At 43.7% G+C, this 22,996-nt stretch overlaps 1 protein-coding gene across 1 annotated transcript in view; it reads left to right on the top strand.

Moving 5' to 3' along the window:
• Positions 1 to 22,996, top strand: part of LOC128684580 (uncharacterized) — a 110,974-nt gene that overhangs the window by 62,959 nt on the left and 25,019 nt on the right. The window contains exons 4-5 of the mRNA XM_070082739.1: positions 9,357 to 9,512; positions 16,013 to 16,246. Of these exons, the coding sequence (XP_069938840.1) occupies positions 9,357 to 9,512; positions 16,013 to 16,246 (390 nt within the window). The remainder of the gene's footprint in view (positions 1 to 9,356; positions 9,513 to 16,012; positions 16,247 to 22,996) is intronic.

The raw sequence follows: 22,996 nt of genomic DNA, 5'->3' as shown, positions 1-22,996 counted from the left end.
CCTTAGACCTAACTACTTCTATGGCTGACCTGTACTTATCCAGCAGGTCCTCTCTCCTGCCCTTCCCAATGTCATTACCCCCAGCACTAAGACAGATAATGGGCTTGTTCCCATTACCTGCCATAATATTATCCAACTTGCTATGTCGCCAACACCAGCTCCAGGAAGACACACTCTCTGTCTGACCTTTCTGTCTCTGTTACAAAATGCACGGTCCATATATCTTACCTGAGAATCGCCTACTATTAAAATATTCTTACCTTGATTAGCAGGGGAATCAGTGGTACCTTTAACCTCACTAATCACTGAAGTACACTCGTCTTGGAGAACAGAGAATCGATTTCCTACCTTCACATCTTCTCTATTAACTCTCCTCATCTTCCTTCTTCCTGAACTGTGAACCATTTGCCACTTAGAGCGGCTGCCACTATCACTGCTGGCGACCATTCCTTCCTTTTCAGCTAAATCCTTCTCACACTCGCTCCCAAACTCATCTATGCGAAGCTTCAGCCTCCTATTTTCCTCCTGAAGAAGTAGAATCTCCTTCTTCAACACATGAACCTGGGATTCTAAAGCACTACAACAAGCCATGGTATGGGTAACAGCCCACGCTAACTCCCAAGAGCTTAGCGGTATGACCGCACTTGACCACTGACCTCAGCGTACCTGAGAATCTCCCACAATCGGAATATTCTTACCTTGATAACCAGGGGAGTCAGTGGTATCTTTAATCTCACTAACCACTGAAGTACACTCGTCCTGGAGAGCAGAGAATCGATTTCCTACATTCACATCTTCTCTATTAACCTACTTTATCATCCTTCTTCCTGAATTGTGAACCTCTTGCCACTTAAAGCGGCTGCCACTATCCAAATCACTGCTGGTAACTTTTTCCACCTCACCAGCTACCACCATCCCACACTCACTCCCAAACCCATCTAGACGATGCTTTAGCCTCCTATTTTCCTCCTGAATAAGTAGAATCTCCTTCAATACTTTAACCCAAGAATTTAAAACACTACAACAAGCCATGGTGCTAGGTAACACCCCACGCTAATCCTAGACAGCTCAGGACAGGTATGACCACACGTGACCACTGACCACAGCGTACTGAAATGGTTACTGTGGTGCTGGTACAATGGTCCTTGGGAAAGTACAATGGTCAGTGTGCTGGCACAATGGACACTGTGCAGATACAATGATCACTATGCATGTGCAATGGTCAGTATGTTGGTTCAATGATAATTGTGCACATGATCTGACCACGAACGTGTGGTATTGAATCAATAATAATTCTGTGACTAGCCGAGGATTCGAACCCATATCATTTTGGTCGTGCCTCGTGGTGAGAGAAAATCACAGGATGCTCTAACGTACTGGACGACATAATCCTACAAGAATCAAGCATCCAGCAGAGCCAAGTGCCTCCATCCGAGGATATACGGTGGTGTGGGTGCCTCTCAGCTAATTTCATTCTAATCCCCGTTTGGTGTACTAGCCTCCTCAAGCAGTATTTATGTTATTGTGACCACGAACGAGTGGTATTGAATCATTAACAACACTACGACTAACCAAGGATTCGAACCCATGTCATTTTGGCCTCCCTCATGGTGAGCGAAAATCACATGCCACTCTAACCTAATGAACTACATAATCCTACAAGAATCAACCACACAGAAGAGCTAAGTGTTTTATCTTGATCCCCATCGGCAAACCCCCGCTTCCCCGGTCGATCCTTACCGCTAGGGACCAATGGGAATTCCAGATTTTCTGAAAATATTTCCAAATTTCCATTTATTTTTCGAATTTTTGAATATTTTTTGTTGTCTCCACTTGCTTGGAACAGGCTTTGCCTCGAAATTTTCTGATTTTTTGGGTTTTATCGAATTTTTTAGTTACCACTCATTTCCTTTGATCAATACCATACACCTGCAACATCTGCCACATTGCCACCTTGTCATATGCCTTTTCTAAATCCATAAATACCACAAAAACCTCTTTACACTTATGTAAATACTGTTCACTTATATGTTTCACTGTAAACACCTGGTCCACACACCCCCTACCTTTCCTAAAGCCTCCTTGTTCATCTGCTATCCTATTCTCCGTCTTACTCTTAATTCTTTCAATAATAACTCTACCATACACTTTACCAGGTATACTCTACAGACTTATTCCCCTATAGTTTTTGCACTCTTTTTTTATCCCCTTTGCCTTTATACAAAGAACTATGCATGCTCTCTGCCAATCCCTAGGTACCTTACCCTCTTCCGAACACCAACCACTCCAAAACTATATTTCCACCTGTTTTTAACATTTCTATCTTTATCACATCAATCCCAGCTGCCTTACCCCCTTTCATTCTACCCACTGCCTCACGAACTTCCCACACTGCAACTAGCCAAGGATTCGAGACCATATTGTTTTGGCCTGCATCATGGCGAGCGACAACCATTTGATGCTATAACCCACAGGACCACGCAATCCTACAAGAATCAAACATCCAGCAGAACTAGATGTTTTACTTGATCCGAGGACATACGGCGGTGTGGGTGCCTCTGAGCTAATTTCATTCTACTTGCCGTTTGGTTTACTAGCTTGCTGGATGCTTGTTTCGTGTAGGATTGCGTTGTTCTGTGAGTTAGAGCGTCAAGTGGTTTTCGCTCACCATGAGGTTAGCCAAACCAATATGAGCTCGAATCCTCGGCTGGTAGCAATGTTGTTGTTAATTCAATACCACGCATTCGTGGTTACAATAATATAAAATACTACTCGTGGAGGGTAGTACACCAAACGGGGAGAAGAATGAAATTTTTTTTTATATTTTATTTAAAAATATGGCATTACATGAAATAATATAAAAAACATGACAACCTATAGTATTAATACTACCCTACCGTCGTCAAGCAGAACACCAAACGCACAACTACGTATAGATACCACCCTTTCCCACCTCTTCCCCTTTCCCATGAACTGTCCCAAATCTTATGTTCATTTCATCAAACCTGTTGGGTCCATCCAACAGAATTACATATATATAAACAAATCTGATATCCTGTACATCCCGATAGGGTGTACGCACATAGAGGCCGCAGACAGCCACTTCCATCCCACAGTGATAGCGTACCTCCGACCACAAAGAAATTCGTGATGCTATCATGAAATACATAGCACCGACATAAGTATTTCCCTAATTACGTCTAGGGATCCTATAAAAATCCCCCCCTCCCTTCCGGTGGTTATCCTCCCCCCTTTCCGGTGGTTATCCTCCCCTCCCCCTGCTATTCACAACCTAACAGACATATACTATTATAATAATGGCTATTTGCCCAAAATCCTGAGCACATAAAAATGTACGGACCAACAAAGGCTCACTAACACCACTACAGGTTATTTGCCTATAAATCAATAAAAAAAATTACATTGCAAAACACACAAAATAAATATTAAACAGTTACATTTAATCAACATGATATGACATGTAAATATATATTTCCAATATCTCTTCAAACAATAATTCATTGCAATCACACATAACAGATATTGATCAAATACGTTTAACAAACATGCTAAGACATGCAGATATATATAAACAGTACCTCCTCAAGCAATAATGCCACACACCTTAATTACAAGGTTATATCAGAACATCTCACCGAACACTATTCAAGCTCTCAGGCCAAACAGGCCAAAGCGTGCAGTAATCTGGTGACTGTGCCACATCAAGCAATAATGCACACACATGAAATACAAAGTATAACACATCATCTCTCTGAACACTGTTCAAACTCTCATGCCAAACAGGCTGAGACATGCAGATCACTAGTGACAAACAATAATGACACACACATTAAATAAATAAATATATCACATCGTCTCTCTGAACACCGTTCAGAACCTCAGACCTTACATCAGTCAGTGCAAAGCACGTAGAACAAATGTTGAAGCAAGTACATGTAACAAACAGTATAAAACATCCAGATTACAGTGCCAGTACCTCTTCAAGCAATAATGCCACACACATTAAATACAAAATTATATCAGAGCATCGCCAAACAATAAACGGTAATGCTATATGAGAAGCTTATCACACACATTAATATACCACACTCAAGGCCCACCTCTCCCAAAACCCTTCGAACTCACAATCCCACACACACAGTCAAACCTCTGCGACACACCCCAACACGCAATCCCCCCCCGGGGAAGGCCAGCCCGTTCATACCCCTGACAATCTATAAAACCCATAAATCTCTCAATTGGAAATCTCTATAGTCCTCCGGAAAATCCCTCTCCCACCTCATCCCTTATATTTCCCTGTTGTGACACTTTGTCCTATAAAAAGTTGCAGCTAGAGCCATCCTATGTTCCCCCACCCCTTTATCTCTCATTGCTCATGATATAAAAACGAAATCAACTACTAAGTAAGCCACCGTCCTTTGAACTTTTACCCCTACCCCAACTACATCTAAACTGAGCACTCTGAAAACCGACAACCCTCCCCCCCACATACCGAATCACTTTCCCCAACCATTCCCTCACAACCCCTAGGCGTTCGCAAAAGTAGACTACATGAAAAGCTGACTCATCTACCTCACAATCTTGACACACTCCACCCTCCCTATTCATCTATTACGTAAAACTACCCCTGCTGGCAAGATTCCATGGAGAAACCTATACATTACCTCCCTCACACACGGCCGGATACGCAACCCTTTCAACCAACCCCAAATGTCTTCCCATGCGTTCATCGGGTACGCCCCCTCCACAGCCACTGCCTCCCTAGGCCATAGCTTCCTCTCTGTGGACCCTACCTGAATGTTCTTCAGATCTCTGACGAGCATTAACACACGCAACAACTCCTCACAATCTCGCAAATCCTGTCCCCTCCATCTTTGAATATTTTCCTGCATATTCCTCGACCCTCCACCCAACTCCCCACGCACCCGCAGGAACCCGTGCTTCAGAAATACGTTCTTCAAGCTTCGTTCCAAGTGAATTACCCCCAGCCCTCCCTTGGCCACCGGAAGTGTTACCCCCCCCCCTTCTTAACCAATCCCATCCCGAACCCCAAATAAAACGGAAAACCCTACCCAACAATCTCCGAACATCCCTATACACCAAAGGGTACAATGCTGCCACATGCCATATTTTACTAAATAAAAGCACAATAACCACAATGACCCTCTGGTTTAGCGTAAGATGTGTCGGCCGCAACCCAGTCAATCTTTCCAGTCAATCTACTACACCCTTTGAATTAACCTCCCTTGCCATCCACGCATCGCTCATATACACCACACCGCAAATCTTCAGCAGATCCACAACACACCACCTTGCCCCCTCACCCTCACCCTCCTTCCCATTCCATGCCCCTAATCTCATGAGCTTTGATTTATCCACATTCACTGTCATACTTGCTGCTGGCCCAAAAGCATCCACGACCCTCCCCAGAACCTCCGATCCCTCCCTTCCACTCATTAGGACTCTCGTGTCATTGACATAACCTATGATACCAGGTATCCTACCATTTAGATCATCCCTTACCCCCTCCCATACACACCGTTCCACTGCCTGTAAAAAGGATTCTGTAAACATGCAAATAGTATTTGTGATAGTGGGCATCCTTGTCTCAATCCCTTGCCCATTTGCACATGCGACCCCACCCTCCCATTAATCTGCACACACATTCTGGCTCCCTGATACAAGGTACGTGCCCATTTCACTATTTCCTCCCCAAACCCCTGCCACCTCATGATTCTCCACAAAGCCTTCCTCTCGACACTATCATATACCGCCCTCCAATCCAGTGCTAATACCCCTCCTTCCCTCTCACGCAGACACTCAATAAACCATTTAATAACCCCATGTCCCTTATACATTGATCTCCCCAATATCCCATATTGGCCCCCTACTATAACCTTTCCAATGACCCTCGCTGCATACCCCTGCCTCACAAAGGTGTGCTCCACCTCTCATGCCACACCCCCCCCACATCCACCAATCCCACTCAGGTTAACAGCTCCCTCAAAACGCCAGAATAACATCCCTACGACGTATCACACAATTCTAGTCACCTCCCACCACAGCTACCACCTGAAGCGACCTCAGGTGATAGACCAACACATCACGTACAAACTCATTCTTGACCCGACAGCCCCCCTCCACCGGACCATAAACACACACCAAGGTTATCTTCTCCCTTCCCCACATCCCATCCACTCGTACAACCCTCTCCTCCCCTCCCTCCTCACAATGATGTACAGTAAATAGGCTAGCCTCCCTCATCAAAATAGCCACACCTCCTTTCAATCCCGGTGAGTGTACTGCATTTACAGTGTACCCCTCAGTCACCAACATACAACCTGGCTTGTGACTGTGCTCTTGTACAAACACAACATCTACACCATACTTAATGAGAAGCTCAGGAAACCATGCACACTTCCTATTGTTTCTCATTCCATTAATATTTATAGCGAGACTCTTGAAGCCGCCAAAGGAGGTTTGCCTTTATACACTACTACACCCCTTTCCCCCTTCCTCCTAATACTTTCTTGGTCCTCAAACGCCCCTCTGGGACCTCCTTTCACAGGTCCCTTGCCCCTGGACCTACCAGGTCCACGCTCCTCATCCACCCAAACCTTTTTACCCGAACTCTGTGCCGGAGTGAGCACATCGTCCATATCCAAAATCCCGGCTGCTCTCTTCCGTGACCCTCGAGCCTTCCTCCCAGCCTCTATCCGGAAGCAATCCTCATGCACTTCTGCCACCACAGTACCAATTTACAAATCAGCGTCAACTTGGGCCTCCAACATGCCCCCCCCACCACTCCTCCTGGAACCACTGCAGACTCCAGGGTACCCACAAGCCCCTCAAGGGAGACCTAACCTGGGGTTCCTAACAGGTCATGGAGCACTGTGTCATTGGTGGCCTCCACGTCCCTGTCCTCACCAAGCGGCACCTCACCTATGGTCTCTAGTGCCTGCTCGGAATAGCTCGGGTCCCCCAGAAGCGTTGCACACTCTTCCTCCCTCAATTCAGCCTCGTCGACCTCCATACTCCAAGCTTTACGCAAGATAGGCGTCTCCGGTCGTGTCTCCATCGTCTCCTGTTCCTCCTGTGCCTCCTTACATTGAGCATCCGCCTGTGAACCCTGCCGTTGAACACACTGCACAGCAATGTGGTCATAGGCGCCACACAAGCGACAAGTACGTCGTTGCCCAGCGTAGGCCACCATCACTTGTGTCCTGAAGTCGTCAAGTAAACATAGGAAGGAATGGGATGCCTTAAGATCATTTTCAAAGAGAAACTTTCCTCAGGCATCCCGGCATATGATCCTTCCTTCCACTTCCCCAATGTCGCCATGTAAACTGTCCTGTACTGCTCAAACACGGCAAGCAGGACCGCCTCATCAGCCTCGAAAGGTACGTTCCGTGTAGTAGCGGGACACATCATGGAGCCTCACTGTCACAGCAGGATTTACCGGCACACAAAGATCCTGAAATCTGGCGACCGTGTCTTCATATACACTAACACTGCGAAACTTCACAAAGATCCGGTATGCCCCGTTCAAAGCCACACCATACAGCTCTTCATTCGCAATGCCGTATGTGTCCCTAATGATGGCAGGCAGTAAAACCTGAGCCGAGTGGGCATACACAGCCCCACGAACCACTTCTATGCCGACAGTATTAACCCGGCGTCTACCCTGCTGCACCATTTTGTGAAAATCAAGTTGTCACCAGCTGACAGCAGGAGGCAGGCTCAGCGCACGTCCGCTCGTCCCGAGGGTTGAGCGAAGAATGATGAGTAGAATGAAATTAGCTTTGATTCACCCACACCACAGAATGTCCTCGGATCAAGGTAAAATATGTAGCTCTGCTCGATGCTCGATTCTTGTAAGATTTCGTGGTCCTGTGGGTTAGTGTCATGTGGTTTTCACTCATTATGAGGCGTGGCAAAACAGCATGGGATTGAATCCTCGGCTAGTCGCAGTGTTAATGATTCACTACCACTCGTTCGCTTCATACAGTCCACCTATTCCTGACCAAGATATATTAAACATTGCTGAAATTTTGAAACTGGTCGAATAATTTCATTTCGAATAATTATTGATTTTTTTTTGATAAACAAAAATGCTGCTAAAATGACACCATAAATTAGAAGATTTTTTTTCCAGTTTCATTTTCATAATTATATTCTTTAGAAAATTTTTTGCAATCCTATAAGTTTTTTTTAAATCCCCAATTTGATTTAGTTGGCAAATTGTCACCCACGCAACAAAAATTAAGACAAATTTTCTTGACATTAAGATACACCTCCATTTAGGGTTTGAAGCTCACCAGAAGAGGCATCCACGATTAATTCATCTGATTCTAGCGTTTCCAAATCTGTTAACTCAGAAAAATTTCTGAGTTAACATATGCTTATATTCGGACTAAACTTATGCAATGTCATTCTTATTATATTATGCATACTCAATTATATTTTGAAGCCAGTGAAAAGAAGCATTAATTAGTTACTGAATGAAAAGTGAATATCACTATTCATTGAATCAGTAGAACTGGCAATTATGTTCAGGAAACCACACAATTGGCTAAAATTTGAAGCCGATCAGATGAGCCATTTTCCGTTTACCCATGGATTTCAAAGATTCCAACTTCTGTCTACTATTTAAGTTTTCAACAAATTTGCCTGCATTCGTATGAAACGAAATAGGTACTATCCTGACTAAGATACATCAGATATTAAATATTGCAGCAGTTCACAAGTAAACTGAAAATTATTTAACGTTATTTAACGGGAATAAAAATATCACTCTGTATTATATATTACAGGTTCAAATCTTTCCCTAAATATTTAAATTTCCCTCTTCCATCGTCATCAAATTTTTTTGGTAACTTCAGAAATCCTAAGTGGTGCAGCTATAAATGTTCCAAAGAACGTTTGAAGCTGCGCCACTGAGGATTTCTGAAGTTACCCAAGTCATTCTAGAAGGGTTGGAATAGGTTCAAAAACTCTGGTCGTAAGGGACGAGAATGTGCCAATTGTCCCAGAAACTTGGTTTTCGTTTCCGTTCTCAAGTGTTAAAAGTTTGAAGCAGATTTGATGAGACGCTCTTGAGGAATGAGAGAAATAAAATCGAAAAGTTGTAGGTAGAAAAAATTAGGTAACCTCTTGAAAGTTTACCTTCGGGAACATCTAATGTACAGTCAGACTTATTACACATTGATATATCCTAATTTCGATGTTTTCTTTTTTCCAAGAATTTTGTATGAGACACCTTGATTAAAACGAGAAATATATATTTGTTCATTTCTCTCATTTATATTAGTGTTAATTAGTTATTTCACCAACAGCCCCCCCGGAACTGCCTGTTATAGCATACAACTCAACCGTGACACCAATGAGGATTTGGATTTGCCCGCATTATAAATTCTGGCTGGGAAATAACTACAGGATGGTGATGGCACTTTCCAATAAGTCTACCTGGAACAACCCCGGTAACTGCCAAAGTAAGTATTGTAAACCAGGGCTGCCTTGTTTATGCAAGGGTGGGAAGATTTATTTGACAGAGGCTTCTTTCTCGAACTACAAAATTTATACAATTTTCAGCAACAGTATAAGTAGCATGGTAAACACACCCATCATTCAGGATGTTTTTCGGATTAAACTGTGACATTCAGAAGGGTTTTCAGATTAAACTCCAACATACAAGATTGTCTTCATCTTAAACTCCAACACATACAGATGAGGTTCTCTAAATTATATATTTTTTTTTTTAAGGTATGATTATGGGTCATTAAGGCCGGCTATATTTGTGTGTTATTGACGCCGGCTATGCTTGCGTGTCATTGACTCCGGCTATACCTGTGTGTCATTGACGTCGGCTATGCTTGTGTGTCATTGACTCCGGCTATACCTGTGTGTCATTGACACCTGCTATACTTGTGTGCCACTGACGCCGGCTATACTTGTGTGTCATTGACGTCGGCTATACTTGTGTGTCATTGACGTCGGCTATACTTGTGTGTCATTGACTCCGGCTATACTTGTGCGTCATTGACGCCGGCTATACTTGTGTGTCATTCACACAGGCTATACTTGTGTGTCATTGACATCGGCTATACCTGTGTGTTATTGACATCGGCTATACTTGTATGTCATTGACTCCTGCTACACTTGCTTGTCATTGACAATGCCTATACTTGTGTGTCATTGACTTCTGCCATACTTGCGTGTCATTGACGCCGGCTATACTTGTGTGTCATTGACACCGGCTATACTTGTGTGTCATTGACACCGGCTATACTTGTGTGTCATTGACGTCGGTTATACTTGTGCGTCATTGACATCGGCTATACTTGTGTGTCATTGACGTCGGCTATACTTGTGTGTCATTGACGTCGATTATACTTGTGTGTCATTGACATCGGCTATACTTGTGTGTCATTGACATCGGCTATACTTGTGTGTCATTGACGTCGGCTATATTTGTGTGTCATTGACGTCGGCTATACTTGTGTGTCATTGACAACGGCAATACTTGGGTGTCTTTGACGTCAGCTGTACTTGTGTGTCACTGACACTGGCTATACTTGTGTGTCATTGACGTCGGTTATACTTGTGTGTCAATGACATAGGCTATACTTGTGTGCCATTGACGTCAGCTATACTTGAGTGTCATTGACGTCGGCTATACGTGTGTGTCATTGACTCCGGCTATTCTTGTGTGTCACTGACACTGGCTATATTTGAGTGTCATTGACGTCGGTTATACTTGTGTGTCATTGACATAGGCTATACTTGTGTGCCATTGACGTCAGCTATACTTGTGTGTCATTGACGTCGGCTATATTTGTGTGTCATTGACGTTGGCTATACGTGCGTGTCATTGACGTCGGCTATACATGTGTGTCATTGACACCTGCTGTACTTGTGTGTCATTGACGTCGGTTATGCTTGTGTATCATTGACGTCGGCTATACTTGCGTGTCATTGACGTCGGCTATACTTGTGTGTCATTGACGTCAGTTATGCTTGTGTGTCACTGACACTGGCTATACTTGTGTATTATTGACGTCAGCTATACTTGTGTGTCGTTGACGTCGGCTATACTTGTGTGTCATTGACGTCAGCTATGCTTGGGTGTCATTGACGTCGGCTATACTTGTGTGTCATTGACTCCGGCTATACTTCTGAGTCATTAACGTCGGTTACACTTCTGTGTCATTGACATCGGCTATACTTGTGTGTCATTGACGTCGGCTATACTTGTGAGTCATTGACTCCAGCTATACGTGTGTGTCATTGACTCCGGCTATACGTGTGTGACATTGACGTCGGCTATACTTGTGTGTCATTAACGACGGCTGTACTTGTGTTTCATTGATTCCAACTATACTTGTGTGTCATTGACACCTGCTATACTTGTGTGTCATTGGCGTCGGTTATGCTTGTGTGTCACTGACACCGGCTATACGTGTGTGTCATTGACGTCGGCTATACTTGTGTGTCATTGACGTCGGCTATACGTGCTTTTAATTGAATCCGGCTATACTTGTCTGTCATTAACACCGGCTATACTTGTGTGTCATTTACGCCATCTATACTTGTGTGTTACTGACACTGGCTACACTCGTGTGTCATTGACGTCGGTTATACTTGTGTGTCATTGACATCGGCTATACTTGTGTGTCATTGACGTCGGCTATACTTGTGTGTCATTGACGTCGGCTATACTTGTGTGTCATTGACACCTGCTATACTTGTGTGTCACTGACGCTGGCTATACTTGTGTATCATTGACACCTGCTATACTTGTGTGTCATTGACGTCGGTTATGCCTGTGTCACTGACACCGGCTATACGTGTGTGTCATTGACTCCGGCTATACTTGTGTGTCATTGACGTCGGCTATACTTGTGTGTCATTGACGTCGGCTATTCTTCTGTGTCATTGACGTCGGCTATACTTGAGTGTCACTGACACCGACTGTACTTGCATGTCATTGATTCCGGCAATACTTGTGTGTCATTGAAGTCGGTTATACTTGTGTGTCATTAACATCGGCTATACTAGTGTGTCATTGACGTCTGCTATACTCATGAGTCATTGACTCCGGCTGTACGTGTGTGTCATTGACACCGGCTATACTTGTGCGTCATTGATGTCAGCTATGCTTGTGTGTCACTGACACTTGCTATACTTGTGTGTCATTGACACCGGCTATACTTGAGTGTCATTAACACCGGCTATACTTGTGTGTCATTGACTCCAGCTATACTTGTGTGTCATTGACGTCAGCTATACTTGTGTGTCACTGACACTGGCTATACTTGTGTGTCATTGACAGCTGCTATACATGTGTGACATTGACGTCGGTTATGCTTGTGTGTCACTGACACCGGCTATACTTTTGCGTCATTGACGTCGGTTATACTTGTGTGTCATTGACGTCGGCTATACTTGTGTGTCATTGACGTCGGCTGTACTTGTGTGTCATTGACGTCGGCTATACTTATGTGTCATTGACTCCGGCTATACTTGTGTGTCATTCACACCGGCTATACTTGTGTGTCATTGACGTCGGCTATACTTGTGTGTCATTGACGTCGGCTATACTTGTGTGTCATTAACTCCGGCTATACGTGTGTGTCATTGACACCGGCTATACTTGTGTGTCATTGACGTCAGCTATAGTTGTGTGTCACTGACACTGGCTATACTTGTGTGTCATTGACGTCGGTTATACTTGTGTGTCATTGACATAAGCTATACTTGTGTGTCATTGACGTCAGCTATACTTGCGTGTCATTAACGTCGGCTATACTTGAGTGTCATTGACACCGGCTGTACTTGTGTTTTATTGACACCGCCTATACTTGTGTGTCAATGACTCCGGCTCTACTCGTGCGTCATTGACGTCGGCTATACCTGTGTGTCATTGACGTCGGCTATACTTGTGTGTCACTGACACTGGCTATGCTTGTGTGTCATTGACACCTGCTGTACTTGTGTGTCATTGACTCCGGTTACACTTGTGTGTCATTTACATCGGCTATACTAGAGTGTCATTGACGTCGGCTATACTTGTGTGTCATTGACGTCGGTTATACTTGTGTGTCATTGACTCGGGCTATACTTGTGTGTCATTGACGTCAGCTATACTTGTGTGTCACTGACACTTGCTGTACTCGTGTGTCATTGACGTCGATTATACTTGTGTGTCATTCACATACGCTATACTTGTGTGACATTGACGTCGGCTATACTTATGTGTCATTGATGTCGGCTATACTTGTGTGTCATTGACGTCGGCTATGCTTGTGTGTCATTGACTCTGGCTATACGTGTGTGTCATTGACTCCGGCTATACTTGTGTGTCACTGACTGTCTATACTTGAGTGTCATTGACGTCGGCTATGCTTGTGTGTCATTGACGTCGGCTATACTTGTGTGTCATTGACTCGGGCTGTACTTGTGTGTCACTGACACTGGCTATACTTGTGTGTCATTGGCACCTGCTATACTTGTGTGTCATTGACGTCGGTTATGCTTGTGTGTCACTGACACCGGCTATACGTGCGTGTCATTGATTCCGGCTATACTTGTGTGTCATTGACGTCGGCTATACATGTGTGTCATTGACGTCGGCTATACTTGTGTGTCATTGACTCGGGCTATACTTGTGTGTCATTGACACCAGCTGTACTTGTGTGTCATTGACGTCAGCTATACTTGTGTGTCACTGACACTTGCTATACTCGTGTGTCATTGACGTCGATTATACTTGTGTGTCATTGACATAGGCTATACTTGTGTGACATTGACGTCGGCTATACTTGTGTGTCATTGACGTCGGCTATACTTGTGTGTCATTGACTCCGGCTATACGTGTGTGTCATTGACTCCGGCTATACTTGTGTGTCACTGACACTGGCTATACTTGTGTGTCATTGTCACCTGCTATACTTGTGTGTCATTGACGTCGGTTATGCTGGTGTGTCACTGACACCGGCTCTACGTGTGTGTCATTGACTCCGGCTATACTTGTGTGTCATTGACGTCGGCTATTCTTCTGTGTCGTTGACGTCGGCTGTACTTGTGTGTTATTGACGCCGGCTATACTTGTGTGTCATTGACATCGTCTATACTAGTGTGTCATTGACCTCGGCTATACTTGTGTGTCATTGACTCCGGCTATACGTGTGTGTCATTGACTCCGGCTATACTTGTGTGTCATTGACACCGGCTATACTTGTGTGTCATTGACACCGGCTATACTTGTGTGTCATTGACGTCAGCTATACTTGTGTGTCACTGACACTGGCTATACTTGTGTGTCATTGACGTCTGCTATTCTTCTGTCATTGACGTCGGCTGTAATTTGTGTGTCATTGACTCCAGCTATACTTGTGTGTCATTGACGTCGGCTATACTTGTTTGACATTGACTTCGGCTATACTTGTGTTACTGACACTGGCTATACTTGTATGTCATTCACGTCGGTTATGCTTGTGTGTCATTGACGTCGGCTATACTTGTGTGCCATTGACGTCGGCTATACTTGTGTGCCATTGACGTCGGCTATACTTGTGTGCCATTGACGTCGGCTATACTTGTGTGTTACTGACACCGACTATACTTGTGTGTCACTGACATCGGCTATACTTGGAGAACTGTCTCAGTGTTTGAATGTGACACTGTAGTCCAGTGAAATTAGATAAATATCGGAAATAATTGATGAAAAGATGAAATTTTCTATATATACTCCTCAAGACTGTAGAAATAAAGATCAGAAAAAATCTACCTGTGTCCAACTGTAACAACCTCCTTTTTGTTAGGTAAGACACATATGCAACAGTTAGGTATCTTTATTTCGAAACGTTTCGCCTACACAGTAGGCTTCTTCAGTCGAGTACAGAAAAGTTGATAGAAGCTTCTATCAACTTTTCTGTACTCGACTGAAGAAGCCTACTGTGTAGGCGAAACGTTTCGAAATAAAGATACCTAACTGTTGCATATGTGTCTTACCTAACAACCTGTCGGTATTTTATACCATTTTAATGTTCAACCTCCTTTTTACAATCCAACTTCCCTCTTCTCAGATTGTGGTCTTTTTTTTTTTTTTTTTCAATTATTTTGGAAACAATGCATTATATTGTTACAAAAATTTACATTATTAATTCTGAGAAAGATTGCTTCTATGCATGTTAGCTACATTTTGCATAAGGTTTTTTGTTGTTAAAATGCTGAGGTTGTCTATTGGGAAATTCTCTATTTAGAAAAATGAGATTCCTATTTTTAAGGCGTACTATTTGTTAAATCCATATTTACATGCAGATTCATTTCTATACCATCCACGAGTAAGAATCACTGGTGATTTTATTTTTAAAGTGGCTTCCACCATAGGGCTAATCAGATAAGTTCCTGTTAGTGATGTTTTGATTAAAGACCTGTTTTCACCTCATGTGCTATACCAAGGTCATCTGTGAGAGCCTAGTTGATTCAGAATTCAGACATTTGACAATGACAATTTTTTTTAATAACGAAGAACAATGCTAACCAAGTTTTACTCGACCACACCACTTCCCATAGGATTGCCTTCCTAAGTAAATTGTAATCACAAATGATCTCTTGTACTAAAGTGGCTTAGATATTTAATGCTGTACCGGAAAATAACATACCTAACCGGGAAGCCCAGGTATCAAAGGGTCATTCACTGAGGGTAGCGGTATTTTCGAACCTAATAATGTATGAAGTGATATGACTCACGAAATCGTAATGACACGGTCTGGAGTTTTGAGACTCTGATCGCGGGTTCTAACCCCGCCCGTGGTATGGTTTGGTTTTTTATGAAGTGATATCTTCACCCTCTGTGAATGGAGATAAATTAGGCGTATGAACATTTGGACTGGATATATTTATTAGAAAACGTTTCGTATGTTCATGTGTCTTTCTAAACCACATTGCTTCATCACGTGCTCACTGACAGGCGCTTCATATTCCTCAGATGACATGACTCTTAGCAGCTCGAAATGCAACTCTTACGCTCCTCCTCCAAGTGGAGCTCACGTGGTTCAAAACTTCACCTGGAATGTCCCGTTCTATATGAATAGTATGATACTCTACGGAGTGTATTACGAGTGTAACTCAGGTAATCTGACGGCATCCGGCTACCCTGGCATCCTGATGCAGTGTTTAAATGCTGTTTGGCAAAGTACTCCTATTGACTCTTGTATTCAAGGTAAGAAGTAAAAGAAAGTGATTTTTTTGGAATTTATTATGTAAATATGCAAGGGAAAATGTTTTTGAAAAATGGTGGGTGTCTGTGTACAAGAACAGGGGTTTAATTAGGAACAATGTTCATCATATATGCCTAGTGCTGGGTGTGTAGATACAATGGTCAGTATGCAAGTACAATAATCAGTGCACAAATACATTGTTCAGTGTGTAGGTACAATAGCAAGTGTGCAGTTACGATTATCGGTGCACAGGAACAATAGTAAGGGTTTAAGTACAGTTAACTACAATGGTAAGTGCATACAGTAGGTACAGTGTGCAAATATATTGTTAGAGTACAGGTACAATGGGTGATGTGCAGGTAAAATAGTCAATGTACTTTTACAATGGTTATTGCTCTAGTGCAATGGTCAGCATATTGTGGCAAGGACCTCAATGAAATTAAGTCACGTTGTCTAACCTTTTTTTTTTCTTGATTATCCCAGGTATTTTACCTATATGTTACTATAGGCAAAAATTGTACTTATGTGTTCCTGAACGTCAATAAACTTAAAAAGGTCAGAACTACTGTTGAGACAACACAAAAATTTTCAGCCGATACCAATACTTTCTTATATTATGATTTTTAAAAATACAAATGGCTATGGTCAATATATAAGGAAATGCTTATTAAACAATAATTTTAAATAATGTAGGAAGGTTAAATAAAAATAACTTAATATCTCTGAGACGACAGTGACATTACTCATTACCAGATCTGTGTTAGTTATTAGTTGTCAAGGGCACTTGTTGATAGTGTGTGTTTGCGAGTGTGTGTGTGTGTGTGTGTGTGTGTGTGTGTGTGTGTGTGTGTGTGTGTGTGTGTGTGTGTGTGTGTGTCTGCGTGCGTGTACTCACCTATTTGTGGTTGCAGGGGTTGATTCATAGCTCCCTCCCCCGCCTCTTCGCTGATCGCTACTAGGTCCTCTCTTCTCCCTGCTCCATGAGCTTTATCATACCTCGTCTTAAAACTACGTCGCTTGCCAGACTATTCCTCTTTCTGACAACTATATGACTGAAAAACATACTTCCTAACATTCCTTTGACTCATCTGAGACTTCAATTTCCAATTGTGACCTCTTGTTTCTGTGTCCCATCTCTTGAACATCTTGTCTCTGTCCACCTAGTCAATTCCTCGCCTGACCCTCTTTTCCTCCAGTGTCGTCAGACGATTTCCCTTAACCTTTCTTCGTATGACATTCTCCTTAGCTCTGGAGCTAGTCTTGTTGCAAACCTTTGCACTTTCTCTAATTTCTTGACGTGCTTGACCATGTGTTGGTTACAAACTGGTGCTGCATACTTCAGTATGGTTCTGACGTAAAGGGTGCACAGAGTCTTGAATGATTCCTTACTGAGGTATCGGATTGCTATTCTCAAGTTTGCGAGGCGCCCATATGCTGCAGCAGTTATCTGGTTGGTGTGCACCTTAGATGTGCTTGGTATTATACTCACCCCAAGATCTTTTCCCGTGAGTGAGATTTGCAGTCTTTGGACACCTAGAACATACTCTGTCTACGGTCTTCTTTGCCCTTCTCCCGATCTTCATGACTTTGCATTTGACGGGGTTAAATTCGAGGAGGCATTTGTTGGACCAGGCTTGCAGCCTGTCCAGGTCTTTTTGAAGTTCTGCCTGATCCTCATCCGAACTAATTCTTCTTACTAGCTTCACATTATCTGCAAACAAGGACACTTCTGAATCTATCCCTTCCGTCATGTCATTCACATATACCGAAAATAGCACTGGTCCTCGGACTGACCCCTGTGGAACCCCGCTCGTCAGAGGCGCCCACTCTAACACCTAGTCAAGTACCATGACTCGTTGTTGCCTGATTCTCTATTTTTGGCACCAATCTCTTGTAAGTAATTGTGTCGCAGGCCTTCTTGCAATCCAAGAAAATGCAGCCAACCCACCCCTCTCTTTCGTGTTTTACTTCAGGTACCTTGTCATAAAATTCCATTAGGTTTGTGACACAGGATTTTTCTTCCCAGAGTCTGTGCTGGTTGTCGTTCTTAAGCTTGTTCCATTCTAGGTGTTCCACCACTCTCCTATTGATAATCTCCATGATTTTGCATACTATATACGTCAGTGGCACTGGTCTGTATTTTAGTGCCGCGTGTCTGTCTCCTTTCTTAACAATGGGGACTACATTTGCTGTCTTCCATACCTCAGTCATTTGCCCAGTTGCAATGGATATATTGGAAATTGTTGTTAATGGCACATACACACCATCTCTGCTACCTTTCTAAGAATCCCCAGTGAGATGTTATCCGATCCCACCGCCTTTGAGGTATGAAGTTCGTTTAGCAGCTTCATCACCTTCTCCTCGGTTGTGTATATCTCGAACAGCACTTGTTGATATATCCCTTGTTGGTGTACCCTCCTGTTCTGACTTCCCGGAGTCTTTTCTGTTTCCACTGTAAATACTTCCTTAAATCTTATGGTGAGCTCCTCACATACTTCTTGGTCATTTCTTGTGAGCTTCCCACCTTTCCTCAGTCTGATTACCTGGTCTTTGACAGTTGGCTTCCTCCTGATGTTTCTATACAACAGCTTTTGGTCAGACTTGATTTTCGATGCTATGTCGCTGTTGCACTGTAGCTGGCCCTCCCTCGTTATCTGTGCATACACGTTTCTGGCTCTTTAACTAATCTCTTTATTTACCTGGGTTCTTTTCTTCTGTAATTTCTCCACTCTCTGGGGCACTTATCTTTTGCCTTCTTACACCTTTGGGTAAACCAAGGGCTCGTTCTCGCCTTCCCATTATTTCTGTTGCCCTTGAATTTTGCCCTTGAATTTTGCCCTTGAATTTTGCCATTGAATTTTGTTGTCACGTAGTCCATCATTTCGTTTACTGATTCTCCTGCCAATTTCCTTTCCCACTGAACCTCCTGCAAGAAGTTCCTCACTCCTGTGTAGGCTCCCCTTTTCCCTTTTTGTAGATTGGCTTCTCCCATTGTACTCCTGTTACCCTCTCCACTTGTAACTCTACTATGTATTCAGATCTCGGAACCATGTGATCACTAACTCCGAGGGGCCTTTCATTTGTAATGTCCTCGATGTCCGAACTGCTCAGGGTGAATACAAGGTCCAATCTTGTTGATTCATCCTCACCTCTTTTTCTGGTAGTGTCCCTAACATGCTGATGCATGAGGTTTTCCAGTACCACATCTATCAACTTGGCGCTCCATATTTCGGGACCCCTTAGTGACACCAGATTTTCCCAACAAATCTTCTTGTGATTAAAATCGTTCATGACTAGTAGTTTTGCTCAACCCATGTGAGCTCTTCTGGCTACCTCAGCTAGTTTATCCACCATATTCTTCTCTTGTCCTCCTGTAGTTCTGTGGCGGGTTGTACAACACAGCAATGACTACATTGTGTCCTCCATACTGAATTATACCTCCTATATTTTCCCTTTCGCCCATTTCGTCCATTCCTTCCACTTCCTATCATGTCACTCCTCAAATTTATTTGTTATTCCATCCTCATTCGTATACCAAACTTTCAACTTCTTTTCTAAAACAGTGGTCTGGGTAGAACGTTGGGGTTGGGGAGCAGGAGAGCTGTGTGTGTGTGTGTGTGTGTGTGTGTGCTCACCTATTTGTGGCTGCAGGATTCGATTCACAGCTCCTGGCCCCGCCTCATCACTGGTCACTACTAGGTTCACTCTCTCCTTGCTCCATGAACTTTATCGTATCTCTTCTTAAAGCTATGTGTGGATCCTGCCTCAACCACATCCCTCTCCAGGTTGTCCCACTCCCTGACGACTCTGTAACTGTTAAAATACTTCTTAATATTTCTGTGACTCTTCGGTGTTTTCAACTTCTAGTTCTGACCCCTTGTTACTGTACCCATCTCTGAAACATTCTGTCCCTATCCACTATGTCAGTGACCCAATGGCATGGCTGGCAAAGCTCTCGCTTCACTCACGGAGGGTCCGGCTTCGATTCTCGGCGGGTTAAAAACATTTCGACATGTTTCGGTACACCTGTTGTCCTGTTCACGTAGCAGCAAGTAGGTAACTGGGTGTTAGACGACTGGTGTGGGACGCATCCTGGGGGGCAATACTGAGGAACCCAAAGGAAATAAGACAGACAGACAGTCCTCGATGACGCACTGACTTTCTTGGGTTATCCTTGGTGGCTAACCCTCAGAGGTTAAAAATCCGAAGAAATCTTATCTTAACTTATCTTCATCCTCTCAGTAGTTTATATGTCGTTATCATATCCACCCTGTCTTTCCTGTCCTCCAGTGCCGTCAGGTCGATTGCCCTTAACTTCTCCTCGTAGGACATACCCTTCAGTTCTGAAACTAGTCTCGCTGCAAACATTTGCACCGTCTCTAATTTCTTGTCGTGCTTGACCAGGTGTGGGCTCTTAACTGGTGCTGCATTCTCTATTATGAGCCTGACGTACACGGTATACAGAGTCCTTTAACGATTCCTTACTGAGATGTCAGAATGCTATTCTTATGTTTCCTAGGGGTGCATATGCTGCAGCAGTTATCTAGTTGATGTGCGCCTTAGGAGATGTCCTGTGCATTATGATCACCCGATGATCATTTTCCATTAGTGAAATCTGCAGTTTTTGGCCCCTATGCTGTACTCCGTCTGCAGTGTCTTTTGCCCTTCCCTGATCTTCAAGATTGCACTTGGGAAGGTTAAACTTTAGGAGCCAGTTCCTGGACCAGGCTTGCAGCCCGTCCAAATCCCTTTGTAGTCCTGCCTGATCCTCATCCGATTGAATTCTTTCTCATTAGCTTCACATCATCTGCAAACAGGGACACATCTGAGTTTATCCCTTCCGTCACATTCACATATACCAGAAACAGCACCGATCCTTGGACTGATCCCTGTGTACGTGTGTGTGTACTCACCCAGTTGTGCTCACCTAGTTGTAGTTGCAGCGGTAGAGTCACAGTTCCTTGCCCCGCCTCTTCACTGGTCCCTACTAGGTCACTCTTCCTGCTCCATGAGCTTTATCTCACCTCTTTTTAAAGCTATGTATGGATCCTGTATCCACTACATCACTTCCCAGACTTTTCCGTTTCCTGACAACTCTGTGACTGAAGAAATACTTCCTAACATCCGAGTGATTCATCCGAATTTTCAGCTTCCAATCGTGACCCCTTGTTGTTGTGAACCATCTCTTGAGCATCCTGTCTGTGTCCACCTTGTCGATTCCTCTAGGTATTTCATATGCCGTTATCATATCCCCCTACCCTTCCTATCATCCAGTGTCGTCAGGTCGATATTTCTTAATCTCTCCTCGTAGGACATGCCCCTTAGCTCCGGGACTATTCTTGTTGCAAACCTTTGCATTCTTTCTAATTTCCTTACGTGCTTGGTTAGGTGTGGGTTCCAAACTGATGCTGCACACTCCAATATAGGCCTCATGTACACAGTGTACAGGGTTCTGAAGGATTCCTTATTGAGATGTCGGAATGCTATTCTTAGGTTTGTTAGGCGCCCGTATACTGCAGTAGTTATTTGGTTGTTTTGCGCATCAGGAAAGGTTCCCAGTGTTATATTCACCCCCTTAGACTGTACTCCGTTTGCAGTCTTTCTGGCCCCTCCCCAGTCATTTCATGACTTTGCACTTGGTGGAGTCGAACTCTAGATGCCAGTTTCTGGACCAGTCTTGCAGCCTCTCCAGGTCCCCTTGTAGTTCTACCAGGTCTTCATCCGACTGAAGTCTTCTCATTACAAGGACACTTCTGAGTCTATTCCTTTCGTCATGTTCACATATACCAGAAAAAGCACATGTCCTTGGACTGACCCCTGTGGAACCCTGCTCGTCACAGGTGTCTACTCTGACACATCTTCACACACCATGATTATCTGTTGCCTACCTGTCAGCTATTCTCTGATCCACTGCAGTACCTTCCCTGTTATACCTGCCTGGCCTCCAGCTTTTACACTAATCTCTTTTGTGTAATGTGGAATTGCGCCAAAAGCCTTGCAGTCCAAGAAAATGCAATCTACCCACTCCTCTTTCTCATGTCTTGCTGCTGTCACCCTGTCATAGAACTCCAGTAGGTTTGTGACACAGGATTTCCCGTCCCTGAAACCGTACTAGTTGTCGTTGATAAGCTCATTCCTTTCTAAGTGCTGCACCACTCTTCTCCTGATAATCTTCTCCATGACTCTGCATACTATACATGACAGTGATACTGGTCTGCCGTTTATGTTTCGTGTCTGTCTCCTTTTTAAAAACAACTAGGCCTACATTTGCTGTCTTACATACTTCAAGTAGTCGCCTTGTTTAGATTGATGTGTTAAAGATTGTTGTTAGTGGCACACACATGCCTCTGCTCCCTCTCTCAGGACCCAAGATGAAACGTTATCCGGCCCCATCGCCTTTGAGGTATCTATCTCGCTTAGGGGCCTCTTCACTTTTTCCTCGATTGTATGTATGGTGCCAAACACTTGATGGTGTACCCCACCTCTCTGTGTTTTCAGAGTTCCTTCTGTCTCCTCTGTGAACACTTCTTTGAATTTCATGTTGAGCTCCTCACATACTTCTCGGTCGTTTCTTGTGATCTTCCCTCCTTCCTTCCTCAGCCTGATTACCTGGTCATTGACTGTTGTTTTCCTCCTGATGTAGCTCTACAACAGCTTCGGGTTAGATATAGCTTTCGCTGCTGTGTCATTTTCGTGTTGTCGTTGGGCCTCCTTCTTACCTGTGCATATTCGTTTCTGGCTCTTTGACTGCT

Source organism: Cherax quadricarinatus, chromosome 8 (genome assembly GCF_038502225.1).
Source record: "Cherax quadricarinatus isolate ZL_2023a chromosome 8, ASM3850222v1, whole genome shotgun sequence".
NCBI classification, from domain to species: Eukaryota; Metazoa; Arthropoda; class Malacostraca; order Decapoda; family Parastacidae; genus Cherax; species Cherax quadricarinatus.
This window is presented reverse-complemented; position numbering and strand designations above follow the sequence as displayed.